Source organism: Mandrillus leucophaeus, unplaced genomic scaffold, assembly GCF_000951045.1.
Source record: "Mandrillus leucophaeus isolate KB7577 unplaced genomic scaffold, Mleu.le_1.0 Scaffold770, whole genome shotgun sequence".
Classification (NCBI taxonomy): Eukaryota; Metazoa; Chordata; class Mammalia; order Primates; family Cercopithecidae; genus Mandrillus; species Mandrillus leucophaeus.
Window position 1 is genome coordinate 1273267 of NW_012108364.1, and position 19189 is coordinate 1292455.

The 19189-nt window shown below is 32.5% G+C and overlaps 1 protein-coding gene across 1 annotated transcript in view; it reads right to left on the reverse strand.

Moving 5' to 3' along the window:
- Positions 1 to 19189, reverse strand: part of VPS13B (vacuolar protein sorting 13 homolog B (yeast)) — a 542268-nt gene that overhangs the window by 437298 nt on the left and 85781 nt on the right. Inside the window, exons 4-5 of the mRNA XM_011966737.1 lie at positions 12641 to 12768; positions 1942 to 2176 (exon numbers count right to left, since the gene is read on the reverse strand). Coding sequence (XP_011822127.1) covers positions 1942 to 2176; positions 12641 to 12768 — 363 coding nt within the window. The remainder of the gene's footprint in view (positions 1 to 1941; positions 2177 to 12640; positions 12769 to 19189) is intronic.

Below are 19189 nucleotides of genomic sequence, written 5' to 3' on the forward strand. Positions count from 1 at the left end.
TTGGGAGTTATACCTGATGTAAATGATGAGTTGATGGGTGCTGACGAGTTGATGGATGCAGCACACCAACATGGCACAAGTATACATATGTAACAAACCTTCACGTTATGCACATGAACTTAAAGTATAATAATAACAAAAAAAAGAAGAAGAAGAAGAAGAAAAAAAAAAAAACACTTTAATTTGTCCAGGCACAGTGGCTCACGCCTGTAATCCCAACACTTTGGGAGGTCAAGGTGGATCGGTGGATCACGAGGTCGGGAATTCGAGACCAGCCTGGTCAATATGGTGAAATCTGACTCTACTGAAAATACAAAAATTAGCTGGGTATGGCAGCAAGTGCCTGTATTCCCAGCTGCTTGGGAGGCTGAGGCAGGAAAATCGTTTGAACCTGGGAGGCAGAGGCTGCAGTGAGCCAGAACTGTGCCACTGCGCTCCAACCTAGGCGACAGAGCAATACTCCATCTCAAAAAAAAAACAAAAAATTAACACTTAAAATTGATTGTTCTCTCCAGTTTAAGAGGTTATTGTCTAGGATGGCTAGAACAAAAAAAAAAAAGAAAAGAAAAGAAAAGAAACAAAGCGGATAATAACAAATAGTGACAAAGATGTGAAAAAATTAGAACCTTTGTACATGAATGTGGTATTGTAAAATGGTGCACAGTTTGGATAACAGTCTAACAATTCCTGAAAAGCTCAAACATAGTTACTATACGACGCAACAATTTTACTCCTGGGCATATAGCTAAAAAAAATTAAAACAAATCCACACAAAAATCCTGTAAAAAAATGTTTATACTAGGATTTTTCATAAAAGTCAAAAAGTGAAAACAAACTCAACTGTCCATCGACTGATGAATGAATCAAGAAAATTTGGTATCTCCATAAGATAGAATACTATTCAGCCATAAGAACAATAAAGACTGCTACAACATGAATCAATCTTAAAAATATTACAGTAAATGAAAGAAACCAGTCACAAAAGATCATACACTCTAAAAATATTCCCTTTCACCTTAAAATTCTGTGACTGTATAATAACAGTATTCATATTATTAAGGACCAAAAATGTCTCTTACTGAGATCATGCTTTCTTTTAATAAATATAAGAAAAGTAGAATTTGACAGAAATTTCAGTATAGAGAAAAGGAGAGAGAAACCAACATCAAAGTAGAGGTCAAAAATTACACAGGCTATGTCTGCTTTTCAGTGACAGTATGTAGAAATTTCAATGGTATCAGGATTCATACACTTACATCCTAATAATATGAACAAGGTGTTGACCTGTTTAGCACTGTCAAAAATTTGAGCCTTGTTATTATAACATATATTCAGATTACTTACTTTATGACTCAAAATTTTTCCAGGTTCACATTTTGTTTGAAATGAACATGCCAAAGTTCAAAAGCTTATGAATTCATAACTGAAAACACGGCAATATGAGAAATCAAATATATATATATTGGAGAAAGGATCATGACTCTAATCATCATATAATTACTTTGTATAAACAAATGAGAAATCTAAAAATGCATTACGCTTGCTAAATACTATATTCACGCAGTTATTTTTATATATAATACATTCATTCATAAATCAAGTAGCTTAAATTAGATCAGTCTACTTATCATTCTTAGTTTAGCCTAATGTTAATATCCAAAACCAACTTTCTTCCCAAGTTAATTCTTCCTATGTTTGTATTTTAGTGATTATATTATATTGTATATGATCTTTTATATATAACATATATGTGAATATGTGACTAAGATTAAAATATATGGATGGCAATAAATGGCATCACTTAGTTCATTTACTTTGGTCAGGAAAATCTTTCAATGAGAAGACTGATTTGCTTATACACTGAAACATTTAAAAACACCAACAAATCTAAAAATGTCCATATAAAATATTAACCATAGGAAAAAAAATTTTTAAATATACCTTCTTCGAGGATGGGTCGTGGGATAACAAATGGAATCTCCTGCAGAGGTTCCATGTACTTGTGCCCAGCACTAATAATCTTTATTTGAGGCAAACAGAGGACAAGTGTTCCCGGCATACTGGTTTGTCCATGGTACCAACTTCTCACTGTTCCAGGAATGTCACCAGATATAATTGTACTTGGGGAAGGCAGGCTATCATTTGGAATAAACACACAACAAGATTGTACTTCAAGCTAGAAAAGAAAAGCAGAATTAAAATATTTGGATCAGACTAAATATACCTTCAAACACCTAATATCTTCACCAGAATAAACAACCAAAAAAGTAAACGTTCCATATTTATGACTTATTTGATGACTTATCTTTATGACTTATTTTCACTAATGAATATAAAAAATACTTGAAAAGGTACTGTTTACTTTTGTTATACACTCGATACAAAATGCCCAGTGACAAGAGATGATCTGCCCTTCCACATAGTCTTTTCCAAGACACAAGACTGAGTTAGAAAATGTGCTGGGCAAAGAAGATCAGAAATCGCTCCTTCTTTTGCAGTTGATTAGAAAATTTTGTTAACACCAGATAAGGCCTAGAACTACCTAGCAATTTATTGCTGTTACTTTTTTTAAAAAGGGCTATTTTTATGTGAATTTAGTTCTTCTGTTTTTACTTCACAGACTAGAATATAAGAAAAAAATGTTTAAAACATTCAATTTATAATACTAGACAACCATTAAAAAAATGTTTATATCACATACTTTCACTTTTTATATACAATGATTCAAGTATACATACATATATCAGATTTATTATACATAAACAAATACACGGTAATAGGAGAAATCAGAAGACTTAAAAATCAGAGTATTATTTCTTGTTTTTTTCATTCTTCAAATTACCTAAATTATAATTTCATGTATTATCTTAAAGCTCTCCTATCTCCAGTAGAGTTACATTAAGTTGCCAGGACCTTAAAGATTAAGATAAAGAGACAAAGTAAGCCCAACCCCAAAACTGAATTCATCATGACTTCTTAATTCAGAAGCAATGTAGATTAAAGTCTATTAGTCTTAGCGGTGCTTATAAAGTAGTACTGTGTGTCTCATTATCCAATTGCTGCAACAGCCTACAATGCTTAAGTTATTGAGAAAATACAAACTATGACTGGTTGATTTCCTACAAAATATTTCACACAAAAAGATGTTATCTGGAGGTGTAATACAAAATATTTTTTTTAATTCATAAATTCTTGGATATTCAAAGAAACTATATTAGCAAAAAGACTACATTTTTAAAAGATAACAGCAATATCTCTTCTCTTGGGCCTAATATACTACTCTGGTGAGAGCATGATGATATGTAGCAGGTTTGGAATTCCTTGATACGATAAATAATTTGCCAACCTATAAATAAACAAACCTGTTCGTCTTTGCTTCACATTTTGGGGCGTGGACAAACTGATGGATTCAGTGATGAAAAATACAGATAAAATTTTGCAAAAATAAGTGCATTGGTTCATGAAGCATGAGCTCATTTTAGTTCTAAAATCTTATCCTGTAGATTAGATAAAGTACATATGTGTTAATATATGTACTTAAGATCAGAATGTAGTTTATTTATTCTGAAATAGAAGTCTACATTGTCTCAGGTAACTTACAATTATGCTTTAAAATATTTAACATAATTCACTAGTAATTTTCAGTTGCACAATTTAAAATGGCACATTAAAAGCATAGCCTTTATTAATTCAGGTTAAAAGGTCAAAATATGAAGTGTCAGTATTTAACACTTCATGTAGGTATTGATATTACAGTGAAAAATGCTTTCAATAATGTGAGGTAATTAGTTTAGTATGCTACCATACACATCCACATGCATACAAATCCTTAGGAACAAATTGAAATCATGCCAAAATTTCCAAAATCATAAAACATAAAATTTCACTAATTTAAAAATCAATTATTTCATCAAGTGTAAACAATGTGAGCAATGCAAACAGAATCAACACTACAGTAGCATCAAATATACAACAACTCTAAAATAAACTTTCTAAAATATATTTTGTGAGAATTCCTTTAATGATAAGAATATAATTAAAATTACTCAAAATTATTATGTTATATCTATTACATATACTAAAGCTATCATATAAATCTTTTTACACTTTTAAAATAACTGTTAAACTGTATGTATAAAATTGTGGTTTTAATGTAAAATGTTGAGTGATTTATATTACTGAATATAAATCTGCACAGTAAATTCTGAATTAATGTAAGGATCTGACAATCCAAGGGAAAGAAAATGAAGTAATCTGCCAGTAAGAAGTCCTCAAGCTGGGGGTCAGATCATGTTCATGGAAACCATCTGGTTGGGACCCTCTGAGCCACACCAAACACAAATGATCTTTTAAAAAAATATCCTATTCATGAATGCATCACAGCTGCACTGAGTGTTACTTCATTTTTCCATGGCAACATCCTTTCTGTTTCAAAGATCTTGTTTCAGTTTTGGTAGCAACGTGTTCTTTTGCCAATACTGAACACATTCATGTGCTAAAGTGAAGGGATTATTACAAATTCTTGAAGTGGAACCACCTCTATTTTGATTCCTACTGGGTCAAAGGCTACATATCTAAGTATCATATACTGAAGATAAACCAATAAAGTAAAAATTATTTGTTATTCTTATTTTAATAAATGAAATGATTGCAATGCATTATTTTCCCTGATGTTTCTAGTTTATGTGCTATTTGAAAGATACATGCCTTTGTAAGTTCTTAACTCTATATGTGAGGTTTCAGAAACTTAGATTTTTCTCTTTTATGTGCTCTATAACTGTGATCCCAATTCAGTTAAAAAGTAGAGACTAAGATAGGTTTGATTTACCCATTAATCTGAAAATCTTAATTAGCTACTGCCCATCATATAAAGCACTTTATAGATAAATGCTTTGAAATGTTGTGCCACAATTTCTTCCCTATTCAATAACATTACTATTTCCTATTCCCAAATAATATACTTATTTTTATTTACAACTTGAAAATGTAATGATAATTATATTTTTCATAATTTCTACAGTACCAAATATTCTCTATATAAATGTATGTTACTCTTCAGGAAAGAGTTTCAAATAAAAAACAAAAATAAAGGAACATTGTATGGTGCATTTCATTTACTTTTTCTCTCCTTTATTCATGTACTCTCTAATATCTATCATGAACTGACCTGGAAGTCAGGAAAACAGAGACAAAAGACATAGTCCCAGCTCTAAAAAAGCTTAAACAACATCACTTTCAAATATTAATATCCTTATGGAATTCTCACTAGAACATAAGCTTAATGAAGTCAAACATTTGCTTATTTTGTACACTATATAGTTTCTGTACATTGTACAGTGGTGTATGTACTATGTACTCAATAAATAATTGTTAAACAAGTAGAAACAATTAAACAATTATTTTCATCAGATGTGGTAATGAAAATAACTGCTTCATGCATGTTGTTCACCATTTCATTCCAGAGGCAACCTCTAAGGTAATTAATAAAACTGATCTGTTAACAAGATGATTCAACACAGCTGTAGGATCTTCGATAAGCTATTTAATCTCTCCGTGACTTCAGTTTCCTCATCTGTAAATGGGGAACTCATAGCATTGATACATACATTCAATACAGTGTTACCTAAACATTTGCTAAAGAAATAAAGTCAACAAACAACACCAAGACTCTCCTATATGTGAGATCTCATATATTATTAGCCTCCATAGATTTACAAAAGCTGTTCACAGTGTATTTATTTTCAAATACTGTTGATTATGGTTTAACTGTCTATGTATACAGAGACCACTAAAATAAGTAGTATTCTATTTGCACTATAGCAAATACATAAACTATAACCCAAATCACAGTTTTCCTATTTGATAAATTTTCAGTGCATCATGAAAATATTTTGGATATCATCACATGTAGTAGAAATTTAAATACAACCAATTTGGGGCCATAGATTAAAACCCTACAGTTGGTTGTCTTGGTTGTCATCCTTTCCAGAGTAAGTGTTATAAATCTTCACACTTTTTCCATAAAAATCTCTTCAAGGGAAGACATTAAAAATTCCTAGATTTGAATTCCAGACTTCCTCCTAACAAACTGCCATGCAATGCCTGTCACTTGTTCAATGCCTATAAATAAGAATGTGGGCCTGTGTGCAAAATTTGTAAGGATTAAATATAAAATCTTACTTTTATAATTAGCATGATTGATAGTTGATCTCTCTGGCCTAAAATGTCTACTCCTATTTAATTCTGAAAATAAAGGCCAAGGAGTTTACTGGATATCAGGAAATCAAGCAGTATGATTTTTTTCATCACTAGTCATGCTCTAGATGTAACTTCCTAGAAGAGAGAATTCAACTGGCCCAGCTTAACTACCTTATGCTGCTTGAGACACCTTGCCTGACATTCTCATCAAAATAACACAGAATGTGGGAAGTAGATCCCTAAAGGAATAACAGAGCATTATTACCAAAAGAAAGAGACCAGAATGCTTGGTACTGAAATTAAAAATGCCATTAAACTCAGAAGACTTCAGTCCATTCAGAAGACCTCAGAGAGTATTAAAAAAAAAAAAAAGAAAGAAAAAGAAAAGAAAATGCTAGTAAATGTCAAAGGACAGCAAGATGAACTTTGATGTAAATGACAAAAAAAAAAAAAAAAAAAAAGCTAAGTCTGGCAATAAGCAGAGAAATATTTTCCTAGAAAGGAGTAAATTCTAGCCAGCACATTTCTATTTTATCAACTATATACTATTGCCAATTATGTGCTTCTGGAATAAAAACATAGCTTTAATAGAATCTTTGTTAATGAGCAGGTACAGAAAACTTGGAAAGAACAGGTGAAGTTATGCTAATCTATTGTTAAAAGGCTCCCAAAGTTCATATATTTTTATTTTTTTAATTTTTATTTTTGAGACAGAGTCTCACTCTGTCACCCAGGCTGGACTGCAGTGGCACAATCTCAGCTCCCTGTAACCTCCACCTCCCGGGTTCACGCTATTCTCCTGCCTCAGCCTCCAGAGTAGCTGGGACTACGGGTAGGCACCACTATGCCCAGCTAATTTTTGTTTTTTAGTAGAGACAGGCTTTCACCATGTTAGCCATGCTGGTCTTGAACTCCTAACTTCAAGTCGTCTGCCTGCATAGGTCTTTCAAAGTGCAGGGATTACAGGTGTGAGCCACCATGCCCGGCCCCAAAGTTCATATATATTTATTTTTAAAAAGACTGTCCAAGACTACATGGAGTATCCATTATAATTAAGTATGGAAACTCCTTCTTCCAAACTGAAAATCAAATAGGTTACAGCAAATATTGTTAATGATTTTATGTAACATACATGATTCTATTCTAAGCAAAAAAGAACATGGGTTTAGCAAATATCAACTTTGGCTCCAACATCAACTTTGCAGAAATTCTGGTTCCAAACATAATTACTTGCTTAAACTTCCACTAAAAGAATAATCCTTCGAAACCTTTAAGTTATGATGTCCTGTTTTATCTGATGACAACTTGCAGGGTTTTCTGTTTTATATTTTGGCTCATAAGACATCTTAAAAAATGGACAATGCTTTTAAAAATAAAACTCAGATTTTCAGAGTCTAAATTGTAATCATTTAATGAGAATCTAATTTTATCTTTAAAAATGTTCACAATACATTAACATCTGGAAATGTTTAAATATATAATATGTTTAACACAGGGCCAGGACTAGGGTGAGGCAAGCCAAGTACCTAGGTCATATTTAAGATAACCTATAAGAAGATGTATTATTTGGTACTGCAATGATTATGTTAACTGATATTCAATAAGCTTACTCAAATCAAGGAACCACAAAATAAACCATATAGTTTATTCCAAATAGTAAGGAAGGTAAATTTTATGTTATATGTGTTTTACCATAATTAGAGATAAAAAAGGAAAAATGAGGAAAATCACTATAATAACTTACAATTAATTCAAAGTGATAGATAAAATTAAGTTTGTTGATGGTAATGAAGCTAATAAAGGTACTGCATCATTATAAAATAAGCAAAAGAATCATACAATAATGTTAGAGTTGGAAGTAACCTTAACCATTATTTAATTTATCCATTTTATACTGCAAATAAGCAAGTAAAGCATATAGTTAACATCTAGAATTTGACATTGCTGACCACTATCTCCTCAACATTCTATGCATTTTTTGCTTTCATGAACTCTCTGGTTTCTCCTCCTCCATTTCTGATCACTAACATAATTTCCTTCAAGGACATTCTCTCTTCTACTAACAACTTTTTAAATGGTATTCCCTTGGCCCATTGCTCTTCAACTTTACATGCTTTCTTGAATGACCCATTCTTCTGGTTTGAAAACCATCTGCAGATAACTCCTAAAATTATATCTCTTCTCTTAATCTGTTTCTTAAACTCCAGATATAAATATCTAATACATACCTGGATGTCTCACATACATTTCAAATACATGTGTAAATTCAAAATCCGTATGTGCCCCTAATCTGGAAAAGCTGCTTCATTTAATAGTATCACTACCACCCAAACACCAAAACTAGAATCTAAAAGATCTCTTAGACTGTGTTCCCTTATTCCCCAAATCAATTAATTACTAAGTCCTGCTGATTCTATCTTAAGACTCTCAGGAATCACTCTCCACTTGGCTTATTGCCTAGTGGTTTGAAACCTTTGTGTTATATATTTCAATAATTTTTTGGTTATTTCAGGCAGTGAAATAAATCTGGTTTCTGTTATTTAATCCCAGCCAGAGAAGGACATTCTGTAGTATATCCTACGTTGTAGAATATTGATGTACCTAGTTGTTTATAGATAGTGTAAAGATTTCTGATATTACTTGGAATCTTAAATTGGAGTATTTTCCTAGAGCTGTCAAAGAATCATGTAACCCAATACTATCTTTCATGCTCCCTATTACAGAACTACTCAAAGTGATATCAATAAAAAGATAATTATACCACATTATTCAATTATTAATAAAAAGATAAGAGGGAATGAGGATTTTTTAATATAACTAGTTCTATTATCATGAAATAACATTTAGATCTATAGTAAACTTTAAACAACTAAATATTATTGGTAGCTATCATATTCTAAACCGCACAGTGGTATCAACTAGATCTTCCACAAAGCAATAAATACTTACCTAGGATAACATCCAAATTCATGACAAACCAGGAAGTACATGCCCGAGGCATCCTTTCAATAAGTAACATTCCTCTTGACATTCCCATTTCTCTTCTTTCATCATTAAGTTTTCTAAGGGTCTCCCTACAGGATACTCCATACCATGGCACTTAGCCTTTTCCCAGCTAGACCATGAAACTATTATGTCTCTTGTACTTTCTCAGTATATAGCCCAACATGTAACAAAAATTAAGAGATGGATGTTACCACTGTACAAAGCGTATCTCGAAGGGAGAAGGACAGGTAAGTCAACGCAAGGAGTTATTAGGATATTCATTAAAATGACTCATGATGGCTGAAATTGGTGAAATATAGCTGATGTCCCTAAAAAAGTCATAATTCTGCAAGCTAAGAGTTAATTACACAAGAACAACAATCCACACTTTCTTCCTCTCATTCTTCTCTTAACTTTCTTATAAGCAGCATGCTCAGAAAAGAAACGCTATAAAGGAATGCTAAAATCAAGATTATGAGCTTTTATATTAAATAGTATTTTTATGCACTAGAGATGTTTTTGGATGAATTCTAAAAAGTTTTTATGGCAGGTATGTATTTCTTATAGTGATTAATCAGACACTACAGCTATGCATAATGTGTCTATATCTGTCTATATTCATTTTCTATGCTATATACGAAATCACCACAAATGTAACAGCCTAAAACAAGAGACATTTGTTGCAGTTTCTGTGGGTCAATAATCTAGGTAAGGCTTAGCTAAATACTTGAATTACTGACTCAAAAAGCTGCAATAAAAGTGTTGACCATTTGTGTTTTCATCCAGAGGCTCACCTGGGAAAGCATACACTTCCAAACTCACTCTACTTGCTCACAGAGACAATTTCCTCACATCTGCAGGACTAAGGGCTGGCTGGAGTGTAGGACAGATTAGGGACTTCATAAATATTTTCTGAATAAATTACTGAAATTTCATTTAACTGCTGAATTTTGATCTTAATCAAAGCTCCTTTACTTTGTTAAGTGCCACATATTTTTTAATGTTAAATTTAACTAGGGCCAAGTGCAGGGGCTCATGCCTGTAATCCCAGCATTTTGGGAGACCAAGGCAGGCAGATCACCTGAGGTCAGGAATTCGAGACCAGCCTGGCCAACATGGCAACTCTACTAAAAATACAATAAAAAATTAGCTGGGCATGGTGGCAGGCACCTGTAATTCCAGCTACTGGGGAGGCCAAGGCAGAAGAATTGCTTGAACCTGGGAGGCGAAAGTTGCAGTGAGTTGAGATCACACCACTGTGCTCCAGCTTGGGCGACAGAGTAAGATTCTGTCCAAAAACAAAAAACAAACAAACAAACAAAAAGTTAACTGGAAAATAAAGAGGAAAGAAGCTGATAGCCAAAAGGCTAAAACACACTAAAGCTTTCTCCTTGAATTCTACTTTTTTGCAATATTCAGTTGTTTTCCAACATATTTATACTTTCAGATATACTTCATTACTTTCTGAAAAACCAAGATTATATCTGTCATAATTTCCTTTCAGCCTAAATAACTTCTTTCAGAATATCTTGCAGTTAATTTCTATTGGAGAAAAGTTCTTCTGTCTTTATGTATTTATTGGCCAACATTTTTGATGAATACTTTGCTGACTAGAGAATTCTATGTTAATTCTATGTTATGTGCCGATTTTCCCCAGCACATAAAAGATGTTATTCTATTGTCTTCTGGCCTCCATTGTTTCTAATAAGATGTAAGGAGTCATTCTTAATGTTTTTAATCTGTATATAACATGCCTTTATTGTCTACCCACTTCTTAAATTTTCTCAAAAGGACAGTAACCAAAATAGGTGTGCTGGCAAACCTGGGACACCTGAAGCTTAATTCTACTGAGGACACATTGACAGACAAGGAATGCTACAGAATCATTTCCCATGGTAGGTGAAGATAATCCCAAGGGTGTTATCTCCATCAGTTCTTATCTGCCTGCTGAAGGGCAGGGCAGCCTTCAGCTGCTTTAGAGAAAAGCTACAGCTACAGGAGAGAAAGACGAAATAGAAAAAGAAAACACAGGTGTCATTGAGTACCCAAATGTTTCCTGATTCTTCTAGGGTTAGCTTAATTGACACATATGTTCATGAAGCAGGATCATCATCAATATAGTCAAATTATTTTAAGTACAATCATTTAATGAATATCTCTCCTTGCCAAACTATGATCTTCATGAGGACAGGACTGCATTAGTTTTCTTCAGTATGTTCTCTGAATACAGTATTGTAACTTTTGCAAAATGAATCAATAAACGAATAAATTTTGTCAGTTGCTTTCATATACTTTATCACTCTATATTTTCCACCCTCTTCATGAAGAAGACATTATAATCTCTAACTTGTGGACACAGAAACAAGAAGAAACTCCTCAACATTACATTGCTAAGAAATACATATCTAGGTCTGCCTTACTTATAATTTCAGTCTCTTCCAGTCTAGTCTTCAGGTAAACAAGAATATTGATAAATAAAGATCTTCCCACTTTAAATAAAATAAAATAAAATATTCTCCTTGAGTTTTCAGTAGTTTGACTGCTAGGTACTTAGCTATGTTCTCCTTTTTATATATTCTTCATGGAGTTTTCTGAGATTCTTGGGTTTCAAAAAGTGAGTTGCTTGTCACTTTTTTGAATTTTAGCACCCTGCCATTATGGTAATGTCAATTTAAGACCTCAGATCTCTATGGGCTTAATACAGCTGTAATTTTATAGATGATATAACCTTGTTCTCATAGTAAGGTGGGAACAATTTTCTATTGCAACTTTTATATCTTAAGTCAAAGTGAAAGGCCTTGACTTAAGCCCTTGATATTACTATCTGCTACATATAAAATTATATAAGGATGCCTCTGGTATCACAGAGAAAAAATCCTATGCAAAAACTAAAATATATAACTGTTAGCTTATCAAATAAACATCTAAATGTATATTTTCATCAGGTTAAACATGATCTTGAAGGAAAGTAATTCAGTAAGATAAAATTGTGCATTTTAAAGTAAAAATCAATGAGAAGAAAATTTAATAACAATAAGGAAATAGCTATTATAATTTTCGTATTTAACTTGTAATTATGTATGAAAAGTAACTAGATAACCATTTCATGTTAATTTAATCACAACTCAGACTTTATCTCAGTACTGAAGTAAGAATGGATCTATTAAGCACTTAAAATTGTGAAAATAATGCTTAAACAAAAAGAATGAACTAAAATTTTTTAAATTCAAGGAACATGTCAAAATGTTTATATTTTTATAACTATAAGGAAGATCATATGAGTTTCATAAAATTATTTTTAGGATAAGTGAAGTACACCAATTATTTTCAACTAAATTATGAAGATGAGATAGTATACATAATTGTTACATGTGAGAAAAATCTTACCAATATTAACAATGCTGGGAATTAAAAAGGATTATAGAAATTAGATCCATATTTCTAACTTTTATTTTACCTGTAGTGTGAGATGCTTCACTGCATTCCAAACTATTCCAATAAATTCCTTCATTCTTTCTTCAGGACTTCTACAGCTTTCAGATATATTCAACATGGCTTTAACAGGAACTGACAATGGGCGGGATTCTGAGTATGAGAACAGCTAATTATTTAATAGAAACATACCTTACAATTTCACAAAAACATACCAATTGTATTTTCAAGATTATTTCTTCTCTTGCTTAAAATTACAATTTTTATACGAGATTACGAATTGCCATTGTACATCATTTTCTCTTACAGAACTGATTTTTGCAAGTATTCAAAAATAAGCAGGCCTAATTTGTTACAAGTCAGAAGAGCACTCACTCTTGTCAGGGATTAGTGACTAGAAGGTAGACTTGTGAAGAGATAAATGTTCTATTTATTAATTACATGCAAGTATTTACTTTCTAAGAATTCATTAAGCAGTAACTTAACAATTTGTCCAATTTTCAGTATAAAGGTAATACATCAATAAAATTTTTTCTTGGAAAAAAAAGAGAAATTCACCTAAAAAGCACTTGATTCATCCAAAATTGATAGAAAATTAGTCTTCCCATATGTAAATCTTCCTGATAACAAAAGCTTACCCATAAAAATCTCTCAATTTTAAAAAGTGACTTTTGGCCAGGCGCGTTGACTCATGCCTGTGAGTCCCCAACACTTTGGGAGGCCGAGTCAGGCAGATCATTTGATGTCAGGAGTTCCAGACAAGCCTGGCTAACATGGTGAAACCCCATCTCTACTAAAAACACAAAAATTAGTCAGGCATGGTGGCAGGCGCCTGTAATCGCAGCTACTCAGGAGCCTGAGGCAGGAGAATCACTGGAACCCAGGAGGCAGAGGTTGCTGCAATGAGGTGAGATTGCACGACTGCACTGCAGCCTGGGCAACAGAGCGACACATTGTCTCAAAAAAAAAAAAAAAAAAGGGCGGGGGAGGGGGGGATTTTGATGATAACCAAAACAGGTATGTGATTACATAAAAGGAAGATTTCTTAATAAAATGAAATGTGATATTCCACTCTCTATATTATTTAAAATTTTGTTCATTCAAAGTAAAGAAATTGGAGGATTTCAACCATGTCTTCATAATGAAAGATTTCAGGAATTATTTTAAACAATTGAGTAATTTATAATAGTGTATTATAACTAAACAGATTCATTTAAAACTGAGCAGACACATTTATATAATACAGCTTAAGTTAATGCAAATACATAATTTATACGTAGTATTTTAGGTACTTCTAAAGTAGCATAAAATAAATAAATCAGATCTAAATAAATTTTTATTAAATTAAATTACATCACCACTATGAGAATGTGGTGATATATGATTAGTTGCCATATCCACTCATACTTCCCTTCTCCCCCAACTTGGTTAATATATGAGCATTGATTCCATATTTAAAATACCTTAAGGGCATGAATAATGGACTTTTTCTTTCTCATAGTTATAATGTCATATATTATGATATGGTGAATATCAGCAATTTTAAATAATGTTTTTTAAAGCAAACCAGTTTGGGAGAGATCCATGCAGATCTCAGGGGGCAGAGCATTACAGTAGTCAGATGAAACAAAAACAACAAATGTCTGAAGTCAGAGGTATGTTTGGGATTTTCAAGCTAAGTATGGAGGCAAAGATGGCTTGAGGAGAGTGAGCAAGCGTGAGAAAAGTAGGAGATGAGGTTAGAGCTATATATAGGGACCAGGTCATACAGGACTCATGTAGGTCATAGTAAGAAGATGGTTTTCACTTGAGGGAACTGGGACAGAGTAACGGATTCTCAATACAGTCACGGCATTGTTGAATATGTGTTTTGAAAGAACTTCTTTGGCTGCTATGCAAAAAATTTACTACATGGATCCAGTGTTGAAAAAGGAAGACAGGTTGTAAGAGATAGCAGAAGCAAGGAGGTGGCAAGAAGTGGTGAAACGCTGTATCCGTTTCAAAGATACAGCCAATAAGACTTACTGATGGATTAGATGTATAGTAGGAGAGAAATCAAAGATGACTCAAAGTTACTGGGACTGAGAGACTGGAAGAATGGAGCTATAGGAAAAGTACATTTGAGAAGAAAGGAAACTTAGTTTGGGACGTCTTAAACTGAGATTTCCATTAGACATCCAAGTAAAGATATAAGGTGGCAAATAGATAAACGACTATAAAAAAATAGAAAAGATAAGACTAGATAATTTACAGAAAAAAATGTTATTTGGCTAGTAAACTTATTTTTTAAATGCTCAACATTGCTAACAAAGAAATAAAAATTAAGATATCAGATATCGTTTTCATCAGATATCCAACAATCAGACATACTTTTCATCTGTTACACTGGAAACATGTTAAAGAGTTAATTTGTATACCCACAAAATTTGTCACTGTTGAAGCCTCCTGTGAGAATGTTTTATATATGGGGAAAATAGGTATGCTCTATAGAACGGAATTGCAACAGAGGGCAATTTATATCTGTTACAAATTTAAACATGCTGGCCACGGTGGATGGTGCACATCTATAATCCCAGCATTTTGGGAGGCTGAAGTATGTGGATCACTTGAGGTCAGGAGTTTGAGACCAACCTGGCTAACATGGTAAACTCCTTCTCTACTAAAAGTAAATAAATAAATAAATAAAATAGAAATAAAAATTAGCGAGGTGCGGTGACACACACCTGTAATCCCAGCTACTCGGGTGGCTGAGGCAAGTGAATTGCTTAAGCCCAGGAGCTCAAGGCTGCAGTGAGCCAAGATCGCACCACTGCATTCCAGCCTGGGCAACAGAGTAAGACTGTTTCAAAAGAAAAAAAAAATTTCAAGCGTACTTGTCCTATAAAACAATCCCATTTCTAAGAATATGCTATGGAAATAGTAAAAGTTGTGAGGGTGCATGCACACAATTTATGAAAGATATTCAGTATCAGTGGTAATTTCTGTAGCAGCAAAAAGGAAAGAAAGGGAAGGAGAGAAGAAGAGAGGAAAGAAAATGCTAAACAATTTATCCGTCCATCAAAAAAGAAACAGCTAATTTGGAAATATTTGCAGTAAAGAGTAAAATTAAACCATTTAAAGATGAGATACAGTTACAGGTATGAATAAAGGCATATTTTTGGTATCTTACAAAGTGAAAAACCTCAAACATATGTGTGGTATCATCCAAATATGTTTTTAAACAGTATATTAAGTTTGAATACATATTTGTCTTCCCACACATAGAAAAAGTTATAGAAGACTAAAAAAGCAAGCCTGTGACAGAGTACCTCTGAGGAGGGAAAAATGGAAATGATGATGGGTAAAGGAGTGGTAAGTATTTTAAGTATTTAACTCTTTATTATATATATTTCAGATTTAATTATTTTATAAAAGTGAATTACCTGTTCTATTTCTTTAAAACATATATATTAATTTACTTTGTACTTATTTGGACTTCTTTCTTTTCTCCTGTACATTAGTAACTATTAGAAGAAGATGGTTACGTAATATTACTGTATATCTCTAGCAATCTAAATAATTGGCTTAAAATACAGACCAAATTTTAAAATTACTTGAAACCATGAATAGTAAAGGTTTGCACAAAGGTCTCATGGTCAAAATTTTAAAACCTAGTGACGAAAAACATTAGTACTATATGAGCACTATTATTACATTTGAAAAGAAATCTATCTAATAAATGCTAATATTTCCAAGCAGTATGGGCACTATTAAACTACTGTCAAGTAATATTTCCAGTCATCACTAACCAAAACAGCTACATGTTTTTTGTAAATACTATATTTGCTGATACAATGCTAATGAAAAAATTAGAGACCTGGAAACCTACATGTGGATTAAAAGTACTGTTCAAATAGCTATGAAAAACATAATCAGTTGAAAATTCTCATGGAATAACATGATCTGGTTATTCAAAGAGTAAAAGTACACTATTTTGGATATACTAGTTTTCAATTCATTATATTTCTAAAGGATAATAGAGAAGTTTGTAAAAAAGAAAAGACAACATTTTCTGCAGCTAGGTGTATTTTAAAGGCAAGACATGCCTACTCTATAAAACTCTGTCAAGCTTCATGCCCATCTATCTTATTTAATCAAAACTTCTATAGCACCTACTACATGCCAGGCACTGCTACAAGTGCTTTACAAATATTAACCTGTTTGTCCAGGCATGGTGGCTCACACCTGTAATCCCAGCACCTTGGGAGGCTGAGGCAGGCAGATTGTTTGAACCCAGGAGTTCAAGATCACCCTGGACAACATGGCAAAACCTTGTCTCTACCAAAACATATTACAAAACTTAGCTGGGCATGGTGGTGCACGTCTGTAGTCCCAGTTGCTCGGGAGGCTGAGGCAAGAGAATCTCTAGAACCTGGGAGGTGGAGGTTGCAGTAAGCTGAGTTAATGCCACTGCACTCCAGCCTGGGTGACAGAGTCTCAAAAAATAATAATAATGACAATCTGTTTAACCCTTGTAACAACCTGACAGAAAATATACTATTTTCAGACTCTTATGACCATTTTCAGATAGGGAAACTGATAACAAAGAGGTTAAGTAACTTATTCCAAGTCACCCAGCTGGTAAGTGGCAAAACAAGGTGGTAAATCTAAGCAGACTGGTTCCAGGGTCCATCCTTCTAACCACTATGTTATGCCACCTTTTCTATTATTCAATCCCCATACAATGACTTCTAGTTCTATCAAATATATAAAAAACATATAATATTTCTACTATGGATCATGGACAATAAATAATTCAGAAAACATCAGATTTATTCATTCCCAATAAAGCTACATAAAGCCTAAATTTAACATGGCAATCTGATTTCAAACATATCTATTACACTTTTAGTTTTCTATAATAAATAAATAATTTTGAGACCCAAATTTCAGTGGTTAAAATAACATATCAACAATTACATCTTGGGGACGAACCATTCAACTTGGTACAATATAATTCCTTCATTTCTGTCCCATGGAAAAGGTACTACACTTGGAGTCAGTTTGTGTTTTAGTTGTGCCAAACGACACATGATTAAAGAAAATGAATTTAATCTAAATGTCACGTTTCTGACCTCTACCTTAGAGCTAAAAGTATGTGTAGTATCAAGAATACTACTCAATTTAAATGTTGTAATGTATACAAAAACAGTTTATGAAAATATTATAAATATAAAGAATAAAGATATAAAACTTAACTAAACATTGATTATGTAAAGAACCTGAAGATAACTATATCTGAAACACAACTGCACTCCTTTTCTATCAAAATCAACTCATTGTTTTAGTTCTACCTTAAATGTCATTTCCTCTGAGAAATGGTAACTGATTTCCCAAAAAGATTTGGTCCTTCCTCTAGCGCCTGGTAGAATTCTGACATAATTCTGCAAAACATAACATTCTTCATGGTATAACTTTAAACATTTGAATGTGTGTCTCTCCAAAGGAGAAACTGAGTATAGTGATATCGTGTAGCAAGAAAGAGTAGTGGCTAATGGCTGGACATTGAAGACACATTCTCGTTATGTCCTCTCCTATTCTTACTTTTCCAGTAAGAAATAATCTTTATATACATATTTATTAACATGTCAACAATTAGATAGAATTGGATGAGAAATCAAAAAGGTAGAAATTCCAAGCCACAGCATTAAATTACTGTTTTGCATCTATATTTCAACTAATGATTTATACGAAAACATCTCTTTACCTTCTTCAAGTTGAACTGGAACCTGATAAAAATTACTCAAAGTCAGTACATCAAAATCTCTGTTCTTATTTTGGGACACTGAATAATGATGTCAATAGTTAAATGGTAACTCTATATATCTTGTAATATGTATAAACCAATGGCACCAAATACTGACACTTGCTATCAAATGGCTTATATTCTGAAGTTTACGATTCTCACAATAACCACAAAAGTCAAGATACATTTGTTCAGCTGTAATAATTCAGTTTTCATAGTGAGTGTTTCTTAGAATTAAGCACTTTCTGTTCTAGGTTTTCATCATCTGCTAAGTAAATGCCTGAAAGAAAGAAGTGCTTTCACTAAAGTAGGTTAGGTTTAGTACTTAGTCAATAAAAAAGGATGACTTTTAATAGGATACTTACTTTAAAATTTTCCCTTTAAACATAAAACTTGGAACCATCAACTTATGTTTATGGACTTTATGCGGTACAGCGCTCATACCAAAAGAGTGTTCATTTTACTGAAAGGAGAATTCATGTCTCTTTTATCTATTTATTTCATGTAGCAGTAGTATAATGCCTTGCATGGTAAATACTCAATCAAAAAAATCAATTGATATCTTTTAAAATAGAGAACAAATCATATGTGTACCTTCTTAAAACCTCTTCTATTAGCACATTATTTGACATTCTGTATCACCTTTGTGTAAGGTACCTATTTATAATTTATGGTTTCATTTTTTTTTCTTTTTATTTATTTATTTATTTATTATTATTATTATACTTTAAGTTCTAGGGTACATGTGCATAACGTGCAGGTTTGTTACATATGTATACTTGTGCCATG